The 27,403-nt window shown below is 36.0% G+C and overlaps 2 protein-coding genes across 2 annotated transcripts in view; both read right to left on the bottom strand.

The window, feature by feature from the left end:
* The window catches only part of LOC131155721 (F-box/kelch-repeat protein OR23), a 34,501-nt gene extending 32,844 nt beyond the window's left edge, over nt 1–1,657 (bottom strand). Inside the window, exon 1 of the mRNA XM_058109078.1 lies at nt 226–1,657. Coding sequence (XP_057965061.1) covers nt 226–1,205 — 980 coding nt within the window. The 5' untranslated portion in view covers nt 1,206–1,657. The remainder of the gene's footprint in view (nt 1–225) is intronic.
* A 15,787-nt stretch (nt 1,658–17,444) lies between these two features.
* LOC131155720 (uncharacterized) lies at nt 17,445–26,568 on the bottom strand. The gene is made up of 5 exons (XM_058109076.1): nt 25,967–26,568; nt 20,481–20,630; nt 19,997–20,068; nt 19,087–19,751; nt 17,445–18,359 (listed from the first exon to the last, which is right to left on the bottom strand). Exons 1-5 carry the CDS (start codon nt 26,532–26,534, stop codon nt 17,613–17,615), a joined length of 2,202 nt encoding a protein of 733 aa, XP_057965059.1. The 5' UTR covers nt 26,535–26,568; the 3' UTR covers nt 17,445–17,612.
* Nucleotides 26,569–27,403: the final 835 nt, after the last annotated feature.

The following is a 27,403-nucleotide window of genomic DNA, read 5'->3' as shown; positions in this document are numbered from 1 at the left end:
CAAGCGACTGAATGACACAAATTATATCTTTACAAAATGCAAGAAAAATAAAATAATAAAAAATAACAATAAATAAATAATAGAAATCAAAAAGTAACTCAAGATAACACTAAATAACGTATATGCACTGAATTAAATTTGACCGTAACGGTAAAAACAGAACAAACAACAAATTTAAAACGCCAATTGGAACAGAGTACAATGTTCAGCAAATGAAAATTTTACCTAAAAATATCAATACCATCGAGCATGAAGATGCTAGGCATTCCCTGATTCTCATCATCAACAACAATCTTCCCCAGCCGCCTCCTATCCCCTTCCTCCCACATATCCCCAAGCTCCTTCCACTTCCCACCATTCTTCAATTCCATCACCACAGCATCCCTGTAATATTCGTCCACTGGAAACACGCCAGATATAGTCCTTGACTCACCATAACCTCCCATCACCCAAAACCGTCTCTCCTCTCCACTCCCCACCAAAAACCCCACACACCCGGCTCGAAACCGCGGCAACCCATCTAGCGCCACCCATTCATCCCTCTTCACATCATACCTCTCCACCGAACTCATCCTACTCCCGGCAGCCCCAAACATGGTGTGCCGCGAGCCACCGCCTGCAACCAAAATTTGATCCGAATTGGGTATGGCGGCGCACGCGAAGCTCCCGCGCGGCGAGAGCATCGGAGAAAGACATTCCCAGGAGGACGAAACGACGTCATACCGGAAGACAGCCGAGGAGGAGGAGGGGCGGTCGATGGGGAAGGAGCGGGTGTCAAAGAGCGAGCCACCAAGAACGTAGAGGTGGGGACCAAGGGAGACGGAGGTGAAATTGCAGAGGCCATAGACGTGGGGGTTGCAGGGCATGGGGCGGAGTGGGCACCACGCGAGGGAGCGCGGGTCAAAGAGGTAAGGGGAGGCGATGGAGGGGTCCCGAGGGAAAAGGCAGAGAAGGTGAGAGAGACGAGAGATCGGGAGGTGGGTCTGGCGGAGGGAGATTAGGGCTTTGGAGGAGAGGAAGGCCCTCCATGACCTGCAGATGGACCTCAGACGAGCATGGTACGAATACGGGATATAGGCCAGAATCAGAGCTGAGAGGTCATTTGGGAGGCCTGGAATTAGGGCGGGGGTTTCGTCGACTGGTGAAGAAGACGAAGACGAAGACGAAGACGAAGACATGATATGTTGGGAAGCAGAAGAGGCCATCTCTACACTCTCTTCCTGTGCGTAATCTTTTCTCACCAATCCTCTCTCTCGTTTCTCCACGCGAACTTCCTAAAAGCTATGAGATCTGAACATACTCCTGTTCTTTTGTCTCCCTGGACTCTGCTTCATTTTTTTATGAACATCAAAGAAAGAAAACGAACGACTTGCAGGTGGGACCACTGTCATTTTCCGGGAAAGTAAATAACGCTTATGGTGTGAAGCGCGTAGTGTTGAGACACGTGTGAGGCTCCACTACCTTTCACAGTGACCTGCAGGTGACGCTGTCTTCTTACTCAACTAAGAGAGCAAATTGCTTCCACTAATATTGTCTTCGAAGAAGAAGAAGAAGAAGAAGGGGGGCGAAAGTTATTTGTTTTTTCTCTCTTATTCCTTCCTCTTCTTTTTCTCTATCCCTATGATTTCTTTTATAAAGTGAAGCCACGAGAAGTCAACTTTTATTTTTGTTCAAACTTACTTTCATTGCAACATTTTTTTAAAAAAAAAAAATTTATGGATATTCAAGCAAAAAACGGATTAAACAAGTTTAATCTAAAATTGTTTGATATATGTTTTTCTACTATAAAATTTGCCAGAACAAAGATTAAGTGGATGTATACAAATTCTTTTCTTTTCTTTTCTTTTTTTGTCCCCTTAAGAAATGTCATAAAGTATGAATAGGCTATAACTAAATAATTAGTCATAAATTTATTTAATTTTAACCAATTAAATTAGTTATAGATATTTATGTATTTTCTAATATTTATAAATGATTAGAATAACTTGTCACAATTATATTTATTTTATTTTAACTAATTAAAAATTAAATATAGACATTTATATATTTTCAATACTTACGAATGTCTCCACTCGAAGATTGGTTGTATATGGGTTCACCATGAAGTAAAAACGAGTCTTTGAGTCTTTTTTTTCTTTTTAATGGGCCCTTATTATGCAAGGAGTATGAATTGTTATACCCCTTACATTCCATAGAATGTGATTCCTATGGCATCTCATTCTCATATTTGTTTGAGTATGAAAATATGACGTGCCTCACATTCTTGTAAATATAAGGAAGGATTCTCACGAAACATGGTATCCTATTTCTACTTTCTTCTATGGGTAAGTTTTATGAGAGTCTCGTTCCCACGAGAACCTCACTATTTAGATCAAATTATATTCATTATTTTGAAAGTTGATTATTTCAAATGACCGTGAGGCGAAATTTGATTTAAGCTGTAATAATAATAATAATTTACTAAATAAGCTTAGTAATGCTCAAACGTGATTTCTTTTGTAAAATAGAGTTACAAGAAGTCAACTTTTATTTGGTTCAAACTTATTTTTATTGCAACATAAGCATTTTTTAAATTTTTTTCGTGACACGCAGCAAGATTTAATATCCACTCAAACCCTCATTAATTTTAAATTTTGAAGTTTTATTTTCATTTTTATCCTATCGAGTGTATTAAACTTTCTTACATTAGCGATCAAAAAGTAAAATGCAAAACTATCATTATAGCAATAAAATTTGTGTCTAAAAATTCAAATAAGATATTATGTACAAATATTTAATTTTGTATTTTGTAAAGAATGGATACAATATTCATGAGAATTATTTATAAGGAAGAATTAAAAATTTCTGTAATTCAATTTCTTTGAAAATAAATCTATTGGTTTGAAAGCTCCATGAGCATATTCTAATAAGGTGGCGTGAATCTTTTAGGTGACAAATTTAACTATGTCGGACGATGGACTCATATCCAATCTTCGTGGGCATAAGTTTGATCAAGAGTTATGGATGTTTGAGCAAATAACATATAACACAAGTGCAATCTAAAATTTGTTGATATATGTTTTTCAACTGCAAAATTTGTCAACAATGCAAAAACTAGGTTACTGTATGTCTTCTCTCTCAATTTTTTTTTTTGGTCCCTGTCTCAACGCCCCAAAAAAGGGTCCGGAATGGTGAGGAATAAAAATGTTAAAAATTCGATGGAGTCTCCACTAAACTATTATTTTCCTAGGTGTGGTTAGTTTATCTAATTACTACTCGTTGATTGATCTTTAGACTAACTTTAGGTCAAAGAACCAGTAGTCTTGACCTACATTTACCAGAGTTGGGATTGGAAGTTCAGTTATGTGAGGGAAATGTATTAGCACCCCCTATACACCCGTTCTATGAACGATACGTAATTAATTATTAATTATCCCTAGACTAAATCTAATGGTCTTTAACTAACTCCTTAAAAAAATAAAAATAAATAAATTTTAAAATTTTAAAAGTAAATATGAATTATGTTGTGATTTAGGTATGTCTAATAAAACCTCCAAAGAATGTGATCTTATTAGATAAACCCCCTCTCATAACTAATATAAGTGAGGTCTAAAATACCTGTTTATCTTTTGTTTAATCATTGAGATGCACACAAATATATATATATATATATATATATATATACAAATAATTATCAAATAAATTCATCAAATTTGAGTAAAAAGAGTCTTTAAAACATTACCAAATTTCCAAAATTTTCTTAAGAATTTTTTGAAAATTTTCCAATATTTTTTGCAATTTTTTGAAAATTTTTAAAGACTTTTTCTTTCATTTTTGATATTTTTATTTCTCCAATTCTTGTTATCCGAGTCAAATTAACTTAAATAAGTTTCAATTATTTATTTATTTCAATTTTTTTCCTAATTTTTCCTCATTTTTTTATTAGTTTTTTCTAATTTTTAAAAATTTAAAATTAATTTTAAAATTAAATAAAATGAACCTATGGTTTGGAAGAGTCAAATCAGTTCAATCGGTCAAAATCAAGTCAACGAGTCAACTCAAGTTGACCTAAGTCAAATTAGATTAGGGAACAATGACCACATGTCAACCATCGGTGGCGACACGTGGCACTCATTATTTTTTTATTTCTTATTTTTTTTAAAAAAATTGCAGTAGGGTGACATCAACATGATGTCATCCGCCACATGGCAAGCTTTGATAACTCTAAGAATTTGGCACAAATTGCTGACGTGGCAATGATCTGGCCATCTAGAGAAAACATAGATTGGATGCTTAGGATTGTACTATGTCACTCCCTCAGTATGCAGTCTTGGTTGTGCCACGTGTTACCATTCGTATGGTAACACATGTCCCACTAATATATGTTATTTTTCAAAAATATAAAAGGCCTTTTTCTCTCTCCTCTTTTCTTTTCTTTTCTCTCCATTCTCTCTCTCTTCTCTCTCTCTCACAACTCTCTCTTCGTTTCTTTCTACTTTTCACTCTCTCTCTTTTTTCTTCTCTACTCTCTCTCTCTCTCTCTCTCTCTCATTTCTTTCTCTTCCTTGTAGATATCATCCCCCCTCTTTCTTTCCTCATTCTCTCGCTCTCTCTTACAAACCTCTCTCTACCTCTCTCTCTCTCTCTCTCTCTCTCTCTGTTTCCCTCTCACGGCTCTCTCTTCTTCTATCTCAATCCTTCCTCTCTCTTCTCTTTTCTATTATTCTATTCTTTCTATTTTCTTACTCGATCTCTATTTGTTACAGGTTTGAATGTAGATTCATGAGGTTAAAGTTTTTTATCCTATTTAGATCCAAGCTTGGATTTCTTAAAGAGGTAAACCCTAATTTTGTTTTCTCTATATGATCTCTTCTCTCTTATCTATTTTCTCTCATTCGCTTTTTTTTTTCTCATTCTTGCAAGTCTTGATTAAGAGAACAGAGAGCATGAAGCTCTCAAAGGTGCAAATCTGAATAACTAAAAGGTAAATCCATTTTTTAAATTTTGATTTCAATTTCTTGTCCAATCTCACTAGATTTTCTTGGGAACCAAACGGATTTTGGGTCTCAAGTTAGATTAACTTAACCAGGGTTGAGTTACACTAGGGTAATTGGGCTTAGGTTAATATGGATTGAACTGAATTTAGGCTGAAGACAAACCCAATTAGACCATGGATTAATTAGGTCTTGGGGGTTTAGCTAGGTTGGGTTAATCAGGCTAGGCTAGGGCCAACTGGTCCTGGGCTTTAGGACTAGATTGGGCTTTAGGCTTAGTTTAGGTTTCTTTTAGGTATTGGCTTTAGTTTACACAATGGGGCCAAGTTGTGGGCCGGTTAACTTAAATTGAATCATACCCAATTTAGCCTCATGTGTTTTGGGCTCAAATTGTAGATGGAATCAGGGCTTAGCTAGCCCAAGTCAACATTGTCTTGGGTCCAAGTTTTTAGGTCAGACCTGGGTCATTAGACTCTGGTTGAGTATTCGGGTAAGTTGACTTGGACCCAGGTCAAGTTGACCCGACTTTTTTTGGGTCGAATCTAGGAATATTCAAGTCTGAGGTTTTGGATCCAAATGTGGATCTAAGTGTTCGGGTTCAAGTTAAATACCCCAACTACCCTTTTATGACTCTAAAAGAATTCTCAAATTCGTTTAGTTTAAAATTGATTTCTATTCGAGGATTTGTTCAAATTTAAGATCAAATTACCAAATTCAATTTTTAAACATGCATAAAATTTAAACAAAATTAAACTGACTAACACAAATATATATATCAACCTCTGTCTCCTCTATCTATTTGTGTCTGTGTCTGTAACGACCTACTTATCTTACCATATAGTAAAATATATTTATTAATATAGTCAAAACAAACTCGTGGGTAATAGGGACACAATTGACATTCACAGCGGAAATCTAAGTAGCAGTAAATGTAAATCTGTAACATCCTCAAAATTCTCATCATTTTTTTTTTATAATAATAACAAATTACTCCAATACTTGAATATAATGGGCACCCCTATGTAGCGGGAAACATAAATCACATAACCACATATACATATATATTCACAATACTAAAATTCAATATTTTCAACCATAGCTACATAATACATCATTCTTTCCTATGTCAACTACCCCAAAAATACAAAACCCTATACAAAAACTTACCCTATAACTAGAGTGATCAAGTAAACCCCCCTATCCACAAGCCTGATCTGCTCGCCTAACTGGCTCACCTGAAAATGTTAAAGTAATGGGATGAGTAGACGCTCAGTAAGTGGAAATATGCTATTACTAGTGTGTGGCGACCAAGTCATAAAATTATAGTAATAGTATTTAAAATTTGTATGATCTGACAAATCTATAAAACATATGTATAATAGCTTAAAACATATGTATCATCTGAGCTTTCTATCATTCATACTGATATAATATACTACATACAATAAAACTGTAACACTGTATACATATACATAAATGTGCTCTTTCCCTAGGACTCTGTATGTCATGATTTAACCCCTCATGACAGGATTGTGCAGCTTGTAGGCGGGACTTAACCTGGTTGGCCCTCCAGGTAAGTCACTATACTCTACGCTACTCCAGCCCGACCAAACTACATACATTCCTAAACTAAGACTGGCTGCTACCTCGTCAAACCGGCCCCCTCCACCCAGCGAACTGGGGAGCTGCATACTCTCCGAGCATGGTTGATGGTACCCACACACTATCTAAGATATATGGTTGCACTCTATCTGTATTTAGCAACGGTACCGTGCTCTGTATTCTATATTTGTACTATATCTGTCTGTAATCTTTCCACAGGGATCTGATACTATATATATACATACTATACTCTTTATACTGTTTTCATTATATTTTCAAAATAACCATAAGACTATATCGATGTACTGTAAATACTGTAATATCTGTAGCATCTTGATGCTATAACTGTGTCTGTACTTTCTTTCTATATAATCTGTCTGTACTTCCTTTCTGTATAATCAAAGTGTTATGGCATTTAGGAAAACATAACTTTCTATATATATATATATATATATATATATATATATATAATTGTCTATGCAATCATTTGAAATAAACTGTATATGTATACAAATTCTGTCTGTATAAAATCTGCAATTATCTAACTATATCTGTATAACTTGAAATACTGAAAAACTGCATAAAATTCCATATCAGTATCATATACTCTGGCCACACATGCTTTAAAATTCCATATCCTGTATAATATCTGGTATACATGCATATATATATAAAATTTCTGATAACGTAAGTAAATTTCCTAGCATAGCATATTTTCCTTACCTTATCTCTGAAAAGTCCCTACTGTACTCTAGCCTGATACCCGTAGGGTTCTCCACTCAACACCCTAAAAATCAAATCCCCCAGAACAAAACATCAGTATTTCTTCGTGTATTGTATAACTAAGGAAAAGAAAAATACTGAACAAAATATCTTACCCTGAGATTGGGATGAAATCAAAACCAACTTCTCCAAAGATCAGCTCCGGCAGACTTGCAGAGAACTTTACCAGGAGCATTGTGGTGGCTTCAGATCATCGATCCGGCGTAAAACAGGCCCAGAATCGAAGAGAGAAGGGGTGGAAGACGCTTTAAAGAGAGAGAAGGAGTTTCTTGCACTGATTTTTCATCAAAAACCCGGGTTTTCACTATTTATAGAGCTGGATTCGTCAACGAGACACGTCACCTCGTCGACGAGTCCTTTAATTATTTCGTCAACGAACTTCCCCCCTCATCGACAAATTTCAGACTGTCCAAAAACCCTTCTCGATATCTTCTCGTCGACGAGGTGTGGCTTCGTCGATGAGGTCCCTTTATGCGCTCATCGACGAATTCCTTGTGTTCGTCGACGAGACCCTATGTACGAATTTCGGGTTATTATCTCCAAAGTACAATGTCGTCGACGAACGCTTCAGTACAATGTCGTCGACGAACACGAAGCGTTCGTCGACGAAGTCTGCTGCCTCCTTCTGTTTCTGTTTCCATTTCTCTCCCTCTTTATTATTTAAAAACCATTATTTTTTTATTTTTATTTTTTTTTGGGTCGTTTCATTCTCCCCTCCTTATAAAATTTCGTCCTCGAAATTTACTATCTATATCTTCATTTATCATCCTATAAAGGCAAATGGTCTACTTATTTTATTACCTGCCCTCACTTGTGGCGGAGGAATACCGTGGTTACATTTATGTTCTGGGAGATTACACATATAAAACTAAAAACTATCTACTAACTAAAATCAATACATGTACCTGCAAAAGAAACTTATCTAACTATTATACTTTACCTGATTACCTCTATATCTCATAGAATAATTGCGGGTATTTCTGTCTGATCTGCTCCTCAAGCTGCCAAGAAGCTTCTTCTATGGCGTGATTCCTCTACAAGACTTTAACTAACTGTATTTCTTTAGTGCGTAGAGTCTGAACCTTTCTGTCCAAAATCTGTATTGGTACTTCTTCATATGCCAATGAATCTTTAAGCTCTATCTCTGCATAGCTAATGATGTGGGATGGGTCTAGGATGTATTTCCTTAACATGGTAACATGAAACACGTCATGAATTCGAGTCAAAGTTGGCGGCAAAGCTAGCCTATAGGCAACTGGCCCTATTCTCTCAAGTATCTCAAAAGGGCCAATATACCTAGGGCTCAACTTGCCCTTCTTTCCAAACCTCATAACTCCTTTTAGAGGAACTATCTTCAAAAATACTCAATCTCCCACATCAAATTCTAACTCTCGGCGGCAAATGTCTGCGTAGCTTTTCTACCGACTCTGTGTTGTACTGATTCTTTCTTTAATTAGTCGGACCTTGTCACAAGCTTGTTACACCATCTCTAGACCCAACACTCGCCTTTTGCCTACTTCATCTTAGAAAAGAGGAGAACAACATCTCCTGCAATACAATGCCTCGTAGGGTGCCATGCCGATGCTAGCCTGGTAGTTGTTATTATAAGAAAATCCAACTAGTGGTAGAAACTGAGTCCAGCTACCAGCAAAATCTGGCACATAAGCACGAAGCATATCCTCTAGTGTCTGAATCGTCCTCTTAGTCTAACCATCTGTCTGGGGATGGAAAGCAGTGCTAAAAGCTAACTGTGTACCCATAACCTCCTGAAAACTTTTCCAGAATCGTGAAGTAAACCGAGGATCTCGGTCTAAGACTATCGATATCGGCACACCGTGGACGTGAACCATCTCTTGAACATAAATTTTTGTCAATTTGTCCATGGAGTAGCCAACTTTAATAAGGATAAAATGTGCGGTCTTTGTCAAACGATCCACAAATACCCAAATTGCATTCAATCCCTGTCACACTGGTGGTAATCCCGTAACAAAATCCATTTCCACTCAAGAATAAACAATGGCTGTAATTGTCCTGCTAGTCTCTGGTGCTCAGCTGCTAGCACGTCAAGCACTGCTGTACAAATTCAACTATCTATCTCTTCATTCCACTGCACCAGAAGTACTCCCGCAGATCCTGATACATTTTAGTGCTACCTGGATGTATGGTGTATAGGGATATGTGAGCCTCCTCTAGCATAGTCCTCCTGATCTCGGTATCTGTAGGAACACATAGCCTAGTACGGAATCGTAGGGCTCCGTCATATGATATGCTAAATTCCTCACCCTGACCATCCGGCACTCTAGCTATCACCTCTACCAACTCCACATCATCAACCTAAGCTGCTTTGATCCTCTCGTATAACATAGGTTGAACCACTAGACTAACAATAACTGCCCGAGGACTCTTCTCTACCAATTCTATGATGAGCCTCTCCAAATCTATCAGAATTGAGTGTTGAATCTCCATAACTGCCAGTACGGGTCCCCCTGATTTCCTGCTCAGAGCATCTATCACTACATTCGCTTTTCCTAGGTGGTAACTAATCGTGCGATCATAGTCTTTAATAAGCTCTAGCCACCTTCTTTGTCTCATATTTAGCTTTTTCTAGGTAAAGAAATACCTCAGGCTTTTGTGATCTGTGAAAATCTTGTACTTCCCACCATATAGGTAATGCCTCCAAATTTTAAGAGCATACACCACCGCAGCAAGCTCTAAGTTATGGACAGGATAATTCTTCTCATATTCTTTAAGCTGCCTAGACGCATATGCAATAACCCTATCGTGCTGCATCAACACGCATCCAAGACCCTTTAAAGAGGCATCACTATATATTACAAACTCGTCCTCCCCTGATGGAATAGCTAACATCGGAGCAAATACTAACCGTCGCTTTAACTCTTGAAAACTCTGCTCACAGTCATTAGTCCATTCAAATTTTACATTTTTTCTCGTAAGTCGTGTTAATGGACCTGATAGCCTGGAGAAACCATCCACAAAGCGCCAGTAATAACCTGCTAATTCTAGAAAACTCCTGACTTCCTAAACATTTTCCGGCCTTTTCCAACTTACCACAGCTTCTATCTTACTCAAATCAACTGATATTCCTGTTTCTGAGATCACATGGCCGAGAAAAGTAACTTGCCTTAACTAGAACTCACATTTCTTGAATTTTGCATATAATTTCCTTTCCCTTAATACCTGCAACACCAATCTCAAATGATGCTCGTGCTCCTCAAAACTTCTCGAATAGACCAGTATATCATCGATGAACACAACCACAAACTGATCTTAGTATTGATGGAACACCCGATTCATCAAATCCATGAATACTGCTGGTGCATTAGTCAATCCAAATGGCATATCACCAAGAATTCGTAATGCCCATACCTTGTACAAAATGCGGTCTTCGAAATATCCCCTGCTCTAACTTTCACCTGATGGTAACCCGACTGCAGGTCAATTTTAGAATAAACCTGGGTTCCCTGAAGCTGATCAAATAAATCATCGATCCTAGGGAGGGGATATTTATTCTTGATTGTCAATTTATTAATCTCCCTATAATCGATACACAATATCATGGTCCCATCTTTCTTTTTTACGAACAGAACTGGCGCACCCCAAGGCAACACACTGGGCCTGATGAAACGTTTATTCAGTAATTCCTGTATCTGTTCTTTCAATTCTTTTAATTCTATTGGGGCCATACGGTATGGTGCTTTTGATATTGGTGCAGATCTTGGCAAAAGGTCTATAATGAACTCAATCTCATTATCTGGTGGCAAACCAGGTAATTCTTCTAGAAATACATTTGGAAACTCTCTCACTACTAGTATGTCATCTTGTCTCAATTCTTCTTTTGGAAAATCTTTTATGTATGTGACATACTCCCGGCAACCACCCTATAGCAGTCTCCTCGCTTGAATAGCTGACACTAGTTGTGGCGAGGCACGCACGCGTGAACCCAAAAATCTAAATTTTAGCTCACCCAGGGGTCTAAAAATCACTTCTTTCTGATGGCAATCAACGCTAGAGTAATAAATAGCTAGCCAATCCATGCCTAGTATCACATCAAATCCTTGCATATCCAGGATCATAAGATCGGCTAATAGCACTCTCTCCTGAATATTTACTGGAAAATTCTAAAGTACCCTCCTGCATCTAACCACAGATCCCATCGGTGTACCCACAGACAGTTCTATATCTAATAGCTATGTCTCTATTCTAGCTATTTTCACATATCCCGCCGATATAAAAGAGTGGGTGGCACCTGTACCAAACAAAACAATCATTTTATATGGTAAAGTAGTAAGAGTACCTGTGACCATGTCTCCAGCTATCTCAGCGTCTCTAGGTGTCAATGCGTAGACCCTCGCCGGCGCAGTGTTCCTCTGCTGACCACTGCGGGGCGCCTAATATCCACCCCGAAATGGTCTGGGAGCTTGTGCATAATTCGACGGTGTCCAATATGATCGAGCTATATGATCAGGCCTTCTGCATCGATAACAAACATTTTCCCCAGTCGGCACTCACCAGGATGTTTTCGCCCGCATCTAGGACAAATGGCAGGAAGCAGTCCACCCTGAAATCCTCCGTGCTCTACCATCTGTCTCTAGCCTCTGCCAAATCTACCCCCTCTCCAAGGGCCTCGGCTAGGACCTTCTTGATAACTCGAGGGTGCAGTCCTCTTCCTCCGACTCTGTGTCTTCATCTCTTTGGGCAAACTTTCCTCTGCTATAATAGACCTCACAACCAACTCTGAGAAGTCCTGAATCCTCAGTATTGCCACCTGCCTGTAAATATCACGCCTCAAGTTTCTCTCAAACATTCTAGTCTTCTTCGCTTCATCTGGGACAATATAGGGACAGAAATGCGATAGCTCGATAAAACTCGCAGTGTACTGCTGGACAATCGATGACCCCTGGACAGACTCAGAAACTCCTGTACTCGAGCATCTCTGACTGAAGCAGAATAATATCTATCAAAGAAAATGTCCCTGAATTGGGCCCAGGTCATCGGCACTGGTATCGCCCTTTGCTCCTTCAACAGTCTGGTTGTTGACCACCATCTCTCGGCCTCCCCTGCTAGCCTATATGTAGCATATAAAACCCTCTGCTCATCGGTACAGTGAAGTACTGTCAGAATCTTCTCCATCTCCTGTATCCAATTCTCAGCAACTATAGGATTAGCCGCTCCAGAAAAGGCCAGCGGATTCATTTTCAAAAATTTCTTTATGGTACATCCCTAAACTAGAGATGGACCTTCCTGCTCTCTAAAGCTCCATGCTATCTCAGCTATAACCTGCTGAGCCACACTTCGTAGCACAGCATCGGAATCTCCACCTCCTGTGCTAGAAGGTCTAGCTCCATCATCCCCACTGGTGTGAGTGCTACTGCCTCCTAGGGCCATCCTGTAAACATATAGAACATTGTTTTCAGAATCCTATTTCCCACACAGATCTATCTTATTTCCTTTAACTAAAACCTCAAATTCATTATCAACTTTTCCCCTTGATCCTATCCCACAATCCAATCCTGCAACCAAAACACATGACTCGTCAACAATTTACTATGATTTTCCTGGAATCGTCACCCTAGGAAAAACACAGATTCAATCACAAAATCTCGTATCTAGATCACAAAACAAAACCCCCAATCTTTTTCCTATATTCTGGTATTGTTTTCCGCTGCACTCTAGAATCTACAGAACCTAGCAACCAAGGCTCTGATATCAAAATGTAACAACCTCAAAATTCTCATTTTTTTTAATAATAATAAAAAATTACTCCAATACTTGAATATAATAGGCACCCCTATGCAGCAGGAACATAAATCACATAATCACATATACATATATATATATATATATATATATATATAAAATACCAAAATTCAGTATTTTCAACCATAGCTACATAATACATCATTATTTCCAGTGTCAACTACCCCAAAAATACAAAACCCTATACAAAAACTTACCCTATAACTAGAGTGATCAAGTAAACCCGCCTATCAGCGAACTTGATCTACTCGCCTAGCTGGCTCACCTGAAAATGTTAAAGTAATGGGATGAGTCGACGCTCAGTAAGTGGAAATATGCTATTACGAGTGTATGGCGACCGAGTCATAAAATTATAGTAATAGTATTTAAAAATTGCATGATCTGAAAAATCTATAAAACATATGTATAATAGCTTAAAACATTTGTATCATCTGAGCTTTCTATTATTCATACTGATATAATATACTACATACAATAAAACTGTAACACTGTATACATATACATAACTGTGCTCTTTCCCTGGGACTCTGTATGTCATGATTTAACCCCTCATGATAGGATTGTACAGCGCGTAGGCGGGACTTAACCTGGTTGGCCCTCCAGGTAAGTCACTATACTCTACGCTACTCCATCCCGGCCAAACTACGTACACTCCTAAACTCAGGATTGGCTGCTACCTCGTTAAACCGGCCCCCTCCACCCAACGAACTGGGGAGCTGCATACTCTCCGAGCACGGTCGACGGTACCCACACACTATCTAAGATATGTGGTTGCACTCTATCTGTATTTAGCAACTGTACCGTACTCTGTATTCTATATTTGTACTATATCTGTCTGTAATCTTTCCACAGGGATCTGATACTATATATATACATACTATACTCTATACTGTTTTCATTATATTTCCGAAATAACCATAAGACTATATCGATGAACTGTAAATACTGTAATATCTGTAGCATCTTGATGCTATAACTGTGTAATCTATCTGTACTTTCTTTCTATATAATATCCTTTCTGTATAATCAAAGTGTTATGGCATTTAGGAAAACATAACTTTTTATATACACTGTATATATATATAACTGTCTATGTAATCATATGAAATAAACTGTATATGTATACAAATTATATCTGTATAAAATCTGCAATTATCTAACTATATCTGTATAACTTGAAATACTGAAAAACTACATAAAATTCCATATCAATATCATATACTCTGGCTACACATGCTTTAAAATTCCATATCCTGTATAATATCTAGTACACATGCATACATATATAAAATTTCTTATAATGTAAGTAAATCTCCTAGCATAGCATATTTCCTTTACCTTATCTCTAAAAAGTCCCTATTGTACTCTAGCCTGATACCCGTAGGGTTCTCCACTCAACATCCTGAAAATCAAATCCCCTAGAACAAAATATCAGTATTTCTTCATGTATTGTATAACTGAGGAAAAGACAAATACTGAACAAAATGTCTTACCCTGAGATTGGGACGAATTCCAAACCAACTTCTCCAACGATCAGTTCCAGCAGACTTGTAGAGAACTTTGTCAGGAGCGTTGTGGTGGCTTCAGATCATCGATCCGAATATTACCTCAAATAGGTGCAACTCTTGCTGCAACTAGATTGCAGGGCTCTGAGCCTTCTTCTCTCTATGTTCTTTCATTTCAATACAACCATACGCAGACTGGAGTTCCCTCGATTGTTAATCTTCCTTGTACGCCTCCTCATCCATGTTTCCATCCTCTCCAAAAGGTGTAAAACCTTCACTTGTCAGTGCCTAATGGCTACATGCAACATATCTATCCCTTTGGCATTAATATGCTCCATAAAATGAGGTACCATGTCAATATTTCAGCACAAAGTCACTGCTCCTCACTATTCTTCTTCTTCTTCTTGGCATGGTGTTTGAGCACCCCTCTCCTTTGGACTGGGATACATTGATACTAGACTATGTTTAAGCTACTTTGATGGGGGCTCCTGAGAACTCTCCTAAATTTTTGTGTCTGGTGCCTGCTCCAGTATATTAGAGGGTATGTTTTCACCCATGACATACCTTTTATTAATAGGAGCTTCACTAATTTGAATGCTACCATGTCATTGCTTTTCCTTCCTAATGACTTCATGCATGGGCAGTTTGCAACAAGGTTTTACTGCATACATATAAAATGAAAGTCAGTAATTAGATCAGAACTTCTACCATACACACCCCCTTTAATTAAGCACCAATGATTTTAACCCCAGCGTATTGAAAGTTTTACTTCCTATGTCACACTGTCTGGTACACTCCCTCTAAAACTCTCCCAAATTGGTGTGAATAGTGGTTAATTAATTAGGCACCAATAATTAGGACATGTCTACCTTACACATCTGTTTATTTAAGCACCATTGATTATTTTTTTATTTTTTTTTTGACAAATTCTTCATCCCTACTAGCTAGGCTGGTTTAAATAGAAGACAAGTCCTTAGGCCTAATGTTTAGAAGGAGGATTTGGATGGGTTTTTCTAGCGTTTTGGAGAAGAGCATTTCATCTCTACGAGCTATAGCTATCTAAAAGTATACATTTTTTCTAAGAGAGGAAAGTTTGATTACTAGCTAAAGGCCGAGAAAAACACCAACTTTCTATTAGGAAGCATGGATTTCAAAGTTTGAACTTGAATATATGCAGATTTGAACAAAATAAAATTTAAAAATGTATTGCATTTTTTTTTAAATTCACAAAAATTTAAATTCAAGATTTAAAATTCTTGCTTCCAATAGTTAGCAAAGAAGAACTTGTTGAAATTGGGATTGGTTTTGGAGGAAAAAACATTCTTCAAGTTTGGTTTTATGAGATATTTTTTTGGTATCAGCTTGGGAAGTTTTTTATTCAAGCTTTACAGGACTTGTTTGGATTTAAATTGATGTTAACTGCATCGCCGGTTTAGTTTAATTTTTTTTTTTTTTTGAAAAATTGATTTTTAATTTTTTTTAAAAAGTAAATAATCAAGAAAATTGGAAAAAATCATAAAAGGTATTTTAAAAAATAAGAAAAAAAATACATAAAATATTTGAGTTATTTTTACTCAGAAAAAAAATACAAAAAAAATGAAGAAAAGTTTTTAAAAATTCCAAAAATTTTTAGAAAAATATTGGAAAACTTTTAGAAAAATTCTACGACTTTTTTTTGCTCAAATTTGATGATTTTATTATTATTATTATTATTATTATTATTATTATTATTATTATTATTATTATATGTATATATATATATATATATATGTATATATATATATATATTCTATTTTTATGTTTGTGTGTCTTATTGATTAAACAAATGGTAAAAAGGTATTTTAGACCTCACTTATATTAATTCTGAGGGGGGAGGGGAGGTTTATCTAACAAGATCCCCTCCGTTGAAGGTCTTATCAGACATTCTTAAATCGCACTTTATTTTTCATTTTCCCTTTAGATTTTTATTTATTTATTTTATTTATTTTAAATAAGTTAATTAAAGATTATTATATTAAATTTAGGGATAATTCATAATTAATTAGATATCATTTGTAAAACGACTGTGTAGGGGGTGCTAGTACCTTTCTCTTGCATAATTGAACTTCTAATCCCAATTCTAGTAAATACAAACTGAGACTATAGGTTTCTTGACGTAGGATTAGTCTTGAGACCAATCAACAAGTGCTAATCATGTGAACTAACCCCACCTAAGAAAATAATATGTTAGTGGCGACTCCATTGAATTTTAATATTATTATTTCTCGCCATTTCAGACCCTTATCCGGGCATTGCGATAGTACTTATATTAAGTAACACTCACATCTAAGAGTACAAGCCATAATTTGACCAAGATTTGATCTCAAACTCTGGAGTATTAAGCTACAATTTATTTGCCATTACTCATTAGAAAGTATTTAGTATGCTCTTTTCAATTGCTAAGGCCTTTAGGGTTAATGATTTTTCATATGTAAAGACTTATGTATAATAATAACTAGGTCTATTGGTCATCCTTCATAAAAATTATCTTACCTTCTTGTTTGATTATTTGTAATTTTTTTGACCCCTAGAACTAGACCTTAAACTCACTCTTATACGAAGGAGAATAACTTTTTGGGACAAAAGGCTAGGCTCTACTTTAAAAATGAAAAGTAAAACAATAATAGCAAAATTTAGTTAAAGGGGAATTATGATTAGGGAAGCTTCTTTCACTCCACAATTTTTTTTTTTTGCAAATTTTAGTTTGTCACGGAGGGTGACTTTGGAATTTACAAGTGCTCACTAATCAGTAGTAGCCATAATATTTTTGCAAAATAAGGGGTTGATGTCTTTATTTAACTATAACAGAACAAGTCCCACCTACATTTACAAGTTATTAAGAGTATGCGACTTTGATGCTAGAGAAAATGGTGTGTTGGGAAGAGTACGATGCTAGAATGGTATTACATGGTATTCCATTTTTAGTTTTAACTCAAACGGGATTCATTTTAGGTGATGAAAGCTGTGTGGAATTGGTTTGAGAATGTTGATGCTTGGAGGAGATTGTGGGAAATTGGGGTTTTCGGCATTTGAACAAGTTGAAGATAAAATTTGGAATAGGTATGTGATCGAATCGAGGACAAGCGTCCCCAATCTTCCTGACCATGTACATGAAAGTTTTCATCAAGGACAAGTAGAGTGGAAGATAGGACAGCACAAAGATGGTCACAGGAAGGAATGCCATTGAATACAATGCAATTTTAGTCCATCTTTCTTTGTTACGGATCATGAGGATGACAGTAGCTGCAAATGCCACCATCATCATGGACACTGAGAGGAGTAGAAACGTGAATCCCAACATTAGCTTCTGGGGGAGGGATTGCTTGAAATCTTGGAGTCGAATTGGCGAGGTGAGGATGGAGAGAAAGGTGATAACTGAGGTCAGGGAGAACATGAGGGACAAGACGTCAGTGAGGGTGAAGACCACAAAGAATGGCTGGTAAAGGAGAATGGGGAGGCCGGTGCTTTGGTTTGGGCCACCAGGAATGGTATAGGCAGCAGCAAAGGCCACAGTGGCCATGAGAACTGCCACAATAATGCAGTTTTCTGAGGTTCTCTTCAACCATTCTCTAGCTTCCTTATGAAGGTCCTTTTTGTTGGCAATGAATAGCTCTTCTGCAGTTTGCTCGTTGGAGTTGTAGTGTTTGATGAAATGCACTGTTGAGATTTGCTTCACACGCTGCACAAAATAAATGCAGTTAGAAATCACCTAGAAAAGAGGATAAATTCCCTTCACATATAAGTAGCTAAAATGTTTGATATTTTAGATTTTAATAACAAATCTGACTTCTATAGGCTAGCATGTGGAGAACCATAGGAATTGTAAAAAAAATATTTCGATACAATTGTTCATTGGGTTTCAATGAGAAACGAGTTCTTTAGTGCAAAGATGCCATATTAAAAAATATGCATGTAAGAATAAGAAGCATAAACATAGAAAGATGCATCATGTATTTGTTATTTGCAATTTTACTACCAGTTACAAAGAATAAGAATACATTGACTCATTTCCCCCCCTTTTTAATACAAATAGTCAATGGTACAAATAGAAGACAACTATCATTATGTTAAAATGTAACTATAGGTGGTGTCATTTTCTAACTTCGGCCAAAGTTTATTCATTTATGAATCTCAATAGAGTTCAAAACTTAGATCATGGTAGGAAGCATAGATTTGAAGCTTAAAATTGAATTTTTGTTGATTTGTATGATGTTCAATTGAAATTTTTATTGTATTTTGCTAAAATCCATGAAAATCTGAATTCAAGTTTTAAATCCTAAGCTCCCAAAGCTTTATGTTAATGTTCAAGTTAATTATGTCTATTTTTCCTGTCTTTGAAATGACTTCTCTTTATGATTTGGTTTCAGCAGTAATGAGTACTTAGTTATTAGAAATGCACGCCTCACCTCAAATAGGTGCAACTCTTGTTGCAATTGGAGTGCAGGGCTCTGGGTATTCTCCTCCATATGTTCTTTCATTTTCATACCAACCATATGCAGAATAGAGTTCCCTTGGTTGTCAATCTTCCTTATGAGCCTCCTCATCCGTGTTTCCATCCTCTCCAAAAGGTCTAAAACCTTCACTTGTCGGTGTCTAATGGCTACATGCAACACATTCCTTCCCTTGGCGTTAATATGTTCCACAGCTTGAGGGTACTTTGTTAGGATTTCTTCCACAATCTCTACACAACCTGACCTTGTTGCCAAAATCAATGCAGAGTTACCATTTCGCACAATACTACTTTGGCCTGAGCCTTCTTCTTCTTCTTCTTCTTCTTCTTCTTCTTTGTACTGCAATTGAGTAGGGGAATGATGCATTGGGTTTGAGAACCCTTCTCCTTTGGTCGGTGATGCATTTACACTGGACATTGTTTCAGCTACTTTGATGGGGCCTCCTGTTGGAACTTTCCCAAATTTGTGTGTCCTGGGCTTGGACCAATCTATTAGAGGGGATGTTTTTTCCCATGACTTGTCTTTTGCTATTAGAAGCTTGGCTAGTCTCAATGCTGAATCATGCCTTTGTTTTTCCTTTCTAATGACTTCAAGCATGGGCAATTTGCAACATGATTTTACTACATGCACACAAAATAAAAGTTAGTAATTAGCACACCTCGACCACACACACCTCTTTAATCAGGCACCTCCAATTTTAAACTCTTAAATACTGCCTAAAAGAGTATGTGTCACATGCATGTTGACACACTATTTCTTGGGGCATGAATCATTTGTTGGACACAAACTACGCATTTATCAATACCATAATTTTTACGTAGAATTGTACAAAGTATGGTGAATTGAAATGTATCATGCAACATACCGGATTTCCACTTGTTAACTTGCGTACTTGGCCCCTTGTTGTTTCGTTGAGTTGGATCATCAGTTGAGACTCCTGAAAACACTCCATTTTTGTATTTTTAACATTTGTAGTTTATGTATAAAAGAAATGGCGATATGAAAGTAGACAATGATATGATTGTGAATATATATGAAAGAAAACAAGTTTGCACAAATTTCTATTTTTGAGTTTGACAATTAGAAGTTTGAGCTTTAGGGTCGGACTTAAATGAAAATATAAGAAAAAACAAAAGAAAACAAGGTTGGGGTGGAAGCATTTGCATCTGAGTTAGTTTGGTAAATGTGATGTTGGTGAGAAGCATGAAGAGTGAGGGTAATAAACAATTAATTTTTTTGTAATTATACAAAACATTATATAAAAAAAAATAAAATTGGTTTTCACTAATGAACAGGAGGTTTTTGAGCAAAAAAATATTAAAAAAAGAAAAGTGGCTTAATATACATACTAGTGTAGATGAGTTGCTTTAGGAAACCTTGCTTCATGGAACTTTTGAATGCTTTAGCATTACATGCTAAGAGTTGAAGGCTTGTCATACGATCTCCATCCTCTTCCTCAATTAGATACTCATATTTGCTTGCTATCAAATAGGCCAAGTCTGTTTCACATTTTTCATAAAAGTACTACCATCAATAGAAGTATTTAAAAAAAAAAAAAAACAATATTTGTCGTATGGGTTGATCGACTTGACAAGCAAGTAAGACAGGACACACAATTCCTATATTGACCTATTTGCTTGCTACATCAACTCGTGATCATTATAGATTATTATAAATAACATGTCTCATACAAATAAGATGTTAAGATAAAGGAATGCAAGTTTGATACAAAATTAATTGCGGAAGTAGTTAATTAATACATCTCCATATGTGATTTGTATTTTATCAAATTTTGATAAAAAAAAAAAAAATGTAACTCGAACATTCAAAAAAAACACATTTTCAAATGATTTTTATTTTTATTAATTTCATTAGAAAAATGTATTCATGAAAGCAATACCTACTTAAATTGGTTTAAATAGGATTAGAAAGTGGATCTATTGACTTTTGAAGCACATGACCCTAATTCATGTGTTCATGTAGACACACACACCCACATGAATACATTGCTTCTAGTTCATGGATTCATGTTCAAGCAACATGCACATGATCGCATACAGAGTCATTCATGCATCCATCAATGCTGCCACATGTTCACATGCTGACTTATCCACTCAAGAATATACATACCACTCCATAGCCTCATGAACTAGTGAAACGAACCTACATGCATAGCCATCACCATACATGCATATGTGGTCGTGTTTCACTGTTCCCTCCCATGCATTATCCACAGTGCGCGCCCATGGCTGTTTCCGGCGGGTTTGGGGTGGTGGCGGAGGAGTCAGATGATGGCCGAGGGAACAATAGGTCAGAACTCAGAAACTATGGCTGTTTGCGGCGGGTTGTGCGCAGACAGCGCGCAAAAGGATGCACGAAAGGATGTCATTTCTGATGGTGGGTGCGACTCGGATTGTGATGCTGGGATTGGATCTGTTGGTGGTCTGCCAGAAGATGGAGCTGTTGATGCTTCGAAAGGGACAGAAGCTTGCACTGCTGGCGCTCGCGCACCAGGTGTTCGAAGAAATGTCACAGTAGGGCTGGAAAACGCCTCTACTCTGCCAGGTTTAAGGAAGGATGATGCTGGTGGTGTTCCTGTTGCTCTAACATCTGCCCCTAAGGGTGATTTTGTCCCGAACCCAGGTTGGGCTTCTGCTACTCGCCCTCTCATTAACAATTCAAAGGACCTAATTGTTGTGAAAGGGAATGAAGGGCAGCATAGACCGGTTGTTGAAGCTGTGAACGCAGTGTGCACTCCAAGTGCTCGACAAATTTCCTCTTTGGGATTAGCTGAAGGAAACAATTCTAACGGGGTAGGTTCTTGCCTTAATGCTGTAAAGGGCACTTCTATTGTGGATTCTAAGAAGGCCAAGGGCACTGAGGGTACAAATGCTCCAGGTGTTTGTCAAAATGCCACAGCAAGAGGGAAGGAGGAAGGCTTCATGAATGGGATTAAGAAAAGGTCTTGGGCTGAAATGTTTGCTAAAAATAGACATTAAGAAAACTGTGGTGCTCTTCCCTCATTTGATTCTGGTGGTGATGAAGTTCTTATTGAAGAAAAAGATATGGTTGACCCTGAAGAGAAGTCGAAATTTTGCTTAGCGGGGTACTTTGCTGGCAAATTTCCAGGAAAGTCTGCCCTTAATGATATTGTCTCATCTTGGCATGCTAAAGTTGACATTTTCCACCATAAGAGTGGTTGGATCATTTTCAAGTTCTACAATGAGGAGGACATGTTTCAGGTGCTGCAAGGTGGTCCATTTCTTGCATATGGAAGGCCTCTGTTTCTCAAAAGATTGCCAGACATATTTCAATTTAATAATGAGGAACTGAGCATTTTGCCTGTTTGGATTCAATTGAAGAGCTTTGGACTCTGAATGCTCTTGGTAAGATTTGTTCTATGTTAGGCTGGCCTGTACATGCTGATAAACTGACCACCAACAGGAAAGTATCTCCTTTGCAAGGGCGTTGGTTGAGATTGATGTTGCCAAAGAACTAAAGTATAGTGTGAGAGTTCGTATGCCTAATGGACTGATCTTTAATCAAGAGGTTTCTTATGAGAATGTGCCAAAATTCTGTAAGTTTTGTAATATGCTTGGTCATGCAGAAGTGAATGGTAAAAACAAGAAAGAACTTGAATAGAGAAAAGGACAAAAAGAAGAAAGCTCCTAACATAATTAAAGAGCCTTTGGATGTCTGCTTGGACTCTTGCAGGTCCAATGACAAGATTATTGCTGAGAAGGTTAACACTTCGGTGTCCTTTGAAGCAGTAAAGATTAATGCTTCTTCTTCCTTGCAAAGGGGGAGAGAATCTGAATTATTTAGGGAAAAAGGTATTTTTTCCCTTGCTGCAATGGATGAAGCTGAAAAGATCAATGATATAGGAAAAGGCCCTCTTGTGCCTTCGGTCAGTGGAAATTCCAACGGGAATGTAATGGTGCAGGACAAGGGGTTTCCGCTTGTGAAAAGGAAGAAAAGGAACATGGGGTCTAGGCCTCCTTGAGCTCTTTTGTTCTTGCCTTCCCTTTATTTTCTGGGTATGCCCATATTTGATTGTACTTGTTTCTAGGCTCTTCGTAGTTTTGTTGCTACTTGTCTGTAAGCTTTGTGCCCTGGGAATGCCCAGGTTTTGATTGTACTTGTTTCTAGGTTCATCCTAAGTTGATGCTGCTTGTTCTTGATTGGGAGCTTTGGCCTCCTTTCTTAGTATATGTTTCGGATTTATCTGTTATTCCTTTGATCAATATAATTTACCCTTTACTAATAAATAAATAAATAAAAAGGATGTCATTTCGGATTCCCTTTCTTATTTATTTTTTGTTTAGAAAAACAATAAGAATTAAAACAATGTCCTTTTGTTAAGTGGTGCCTGTTTGAATTTTACCCATGCATTGACCAAATTACGTCATTTTAACCGAGTCACTCGCCAAATTTTTTAATTAATTTTTAATTAATCTTTTTGAAAATATTTTAACATACCAAAAAGAAGTAAAATTTGGGTTGTCCTAGAAAAAAAAATCTAATTTTTTCAGTAAAATTTAGAAATATCAGATAATAGAAAAAAAATAAAAATAAAAAAGAGAAAACACATAAAAAGAAAATTTTTTTCTCAAGTTTTGTGCACAAAGTTTGGAACTTCATTGGACCACTTGTAACCAAAAGAGAGCATAAACATAGATGATCTATAGGAAAACACTGAAATATGATTTTTGCCTTAACTTTCACGCGTGAAACTCGACACATTACTAAATTGCGATACATTACTAAATTGCTCCTAACCATTTTGGATCACCTATAATGATAAAAAATGACCAAAAAAAATTAGAAAAGTTAAAAAATAGTAGGAAAAGATAAAATTAAAGTTTTTATCTCAAATTTTTTTTGTGTATAATCTAAAATTTCTTAGACTATACATAACTATTAAAAGTAATATTTATTTTCAATCAAAATTAGTGATGACAAAGCCTAATCATAGGCACAATAATAGTATGAATTTTGGTCTAGAAGGCATGAGGAGGTTTTGGAATGGTAATAAAATTACATTATATTTTATCTTTTTTGCGTAACAACCTAAGAGTATGTTTTATAGTGGAAAATATTTTTTATTTTAAAATTTGTAAATAATTATGCGAATGATATTCTTTTATTTTCTAATTTCATGAAATTTATATTGAAATTTTAGAAAAGTTGTAAGATGTATATAATTTTCTCTTAATTTTGGAAGAAACTATAAGGGCAAAATTTGTAACTATTTGATAAATTAAAAATTAGAAAGAAAAAAATATTTTCTATTTTAATTTTCAAAAAAATACAAAAAATTTAGTTAATTTTTCATTGTTAACACATTTACATAGACAAAAAATTATATTCTTCTATTTTCTAATTTCATTTAGAAAATATGAAAAGATATATATTTTTAACTTTCTCGTAAATTTGGAAGAAACTAAAAAGGCACTTTTTGTAACTATTTAAAAATTTTAAAATTAAAAAATAAAAAATTTATTTTGTATTTTAATTTTCCAAAAAAATTATCAAAAAGTTAATTTTTCATCTTTACAACATTTGTATGAAATAAATAAATTATAATAAAAACTTTTGCTGCTATTTGCCTGTGCAAATAGTTTTATTTTTCATTTCTAACTTTTGTTTAAATCACAAAAAAGCCACCTTATTTTTTAGTTTTTCAAATTTGTATAAAAAATTTATAAAATATTTATTTACTATTATTTTTTAAATTTCTAACTCTGTGTATGGGGAGCATGAATTCAAATATAAGACTCTAATTTGTGTATATTATGTATTAAGTTTTTTTTTTTTTTTTTCACATGAATCCAAATTTGTGCCCGTAAAATTCATGATACCAAATGCTACCTTGTATAATTTTGAAAAAATTAAAAAATAAATTATTATTTTTTACAATTACTTTAAATAAATGAAAATTTATTTTACACATTTAAACAAATTTCTTACTTTCTACCCTTTTAATATGAATCTTAAAACCCTAAAAAAAATTTTAAATTTCTTTTTTCAACACAAAAATAAAAATAAAAATAAAAATAAAAAATAAAGATATTTTCCACAACTAAATGGAGTTGAGAAAATATTAGATTCATTAGGTGTACACACTAAGACTAGTATAATTTCAGACAATTATAATTATTTTCTAACACAGTAAAATTGTATTGGCCTTGTGTGTACACTTGGAGTACCTAAGGATCTGTTTAGTTTTGAAAAATATTTTTTATTTCTATTTTATTTTTCTAAAAAAGTATATAAAGTGAACTTATTTAGTTAATTTTTCATTTTTATAACATTTATATAAAATAAATGCACTTTGTTTTCTAATTTTTCAAATATATAAGTTAGAAAAACATCTATTTATTATTCTTCTAAATTTCTAACTCCTAACTTTGATATACAACCATAAAATTTAGTTGTTCGACTATAGTTTGTATAAATTATATACAAATTTTTTTCTAAATCTATAAAAATCAAAATCCAAATCCCAAAATTTATTACTCCCAATACTACTTCATCTAAAATTTGAAAAATTAGAAAGTAAGTTGATTATTTTGTAATCTAGAAATTAGAAATGAAAAATTATTTGACACATTAAATGAATTCTTTATTTTATAAATTTTTAATTTGAATCTTGAAAATTTTAAAAAATAAGCCAAAATTTTTATAATTATCAGAAAAATTAAATAAAAAATAAAAAAATAAAAAAAATTCCACAGGGAATACAAGCCTTAATATTTTCTCCTTAATCTTCTCTAATTTTTAAAAAAATAGAAAAATGAAATATAACTACGGCGCGAGTATAGAACGCACTCACCGAAGTGTTCAGCAAGAATAGCCATGTGAAGGATGGTGGTCCTGTCGGCCCTCTGAAGGTGGCGTCTGAGATCAAATTCCCCATTCTTTTCGGCGGCGGCTTCAGCCACCCTCGCCGCTAAAAACTCAAACATCTCGTTCTTTCCATACCGGACGGCCCGGAAGAGCGCGGTTTCCCCTAGTAGGTTGGCCACCCTCAGCAACTTGGGAGCCTTTGCCAGCATAATCTCGGCGGCGGCGGCAGCCCTGGTGGTGGCCACTTCGTGAAGCACGGTGTTTCCGACGTCATTCTGGAGGGTCAGCAAGGCGGGATCGGCGCCGTCGGCGAACTTCTGGAGCAGACGGATGACGAGGTCGCTGCGCTTGGAGTAGGTGGCGACGTGGAGGACGGTGTCGTGGTGGACGGTGAGGCTGTGGAATGGGCCCTCCGGGATGCGCTTGCACATCTCAATTACCACCTTGTCCTCTTCTCCCATCATCAGAGCGTTGTATAGCTCGCTTTCTCTGGCGAGTCTCTGTTCGGCGTCGTCCTTGCTTGGCCCCTGCGCCATGGCGGCTGGCGCATTCATGGCTTTACTTGAGAGAGAGAGAGAGAGCGATGATGATGAAATTATGGGGTAATGCATCCATTTATTGGAAGAGAGTTTTACTGTTTCTTTTCAAATAATTGCAGTACAGGCCAGGGTCCATGCTTTTGCCTGCGAGAATTCCTTGTCAGGCGATAATGCACAAAAGCAAGGAGTTTTTTTCCCTTCTATCTTTATTTTAAAATAATATATTAAATAAAACTTTATTTGAAAAAATATTTTTCAGAATAACTCTTACATAATTTTGCCACTTTGATCCAATAAGAATTAAACAAGTCTCGTTCGATCAAATAGCGAGATTTAAAGGATCGGGGCAGTTGAGAAGTTGGCAAACAAATAGAACGATGCCCCTGTTGGCCTTATAAGGTTTAAAATCTTGTTATCTTATTTTGATGCTAATAAACAAGTGAAATTTAATGTATTTGTGTGAATAATGATATTTCAGGGTTCATATATGTGAAAGTAAGGTCAAAGTGCCCACAATGATCAAATATGATGGAAGAAAGGTCAAAGTGCTCACAAGGATCAAATGAAACTTAAATGAGCCAAAACATGAATTACTTGTTGAAGAGCATGAGGACATGAATAAGTTGTTGAAAGTCAAGGCATATTAAAGTCAAAAGATCCAAAAAAAGGCAAAGTAAGAAAGCTTAAAGAATATGGAAGCTTGAAGAAAAAATGGATTCAATCCAAGGACAAAGCATGAAGACTCAAGAACTTATAATGTTAATATTTTAGAAGTCTCATGTAAGTGCTTTAATGTTTAAAATATCATTTGAAATATTTTGAAACACTTAGGTTAACTTCTTAGACTTAAATACTTTTTAAAATACCAGAATAATATTTTTATA

This window comes from Malania oleifera, chromosome 5 (genome assembly GCF_029873635.1).
Source record: "Malania oleifera isolate guangnan ecotype guangnan chromosome 5, ASM2987363v1, whole genome shotgun sequence".
Classification (NCBI taxonomy): domain Eukaryota; kingdom Viridiplantae; phylum Streptophyta; class Magnoliopsida; order Santalales; family Ximeniaceae; genus Malania; species Malania oleifera.
Note: the sequence above shows the minus strand (reverse complement) of the source record. Positions and strands in the feature narration are given on the sequence as shown.

What these genes read in the sequence shown, in the direction of transcription:
- LOC131155720 (XM_058109076.1), bottom strand. Translation starts at nt 26,534, where the DNA reads ATGAATGCGCCAGCCGCCATGGCGCAGGGGCCAAGCAAGGACGACGCC. An exon ending in TATTCTTGCTGAACACTTCG is followed by an intron (nt 20,631 to 25,966) that starts GTGAGTGCGTTC and finishes AATGTGAAACAG; the next exon opens with ACTTGGCCTATTTGATAGCA. An exon ending in AGTTAACAAGTGGAAATCCG is followed by an intron (nt 19,752 to 19,996) that starts GTATGTTGCATG and finishes GTGTGCATGTAG; the next exon opens with TAAAATCATGTTGCAAATTG.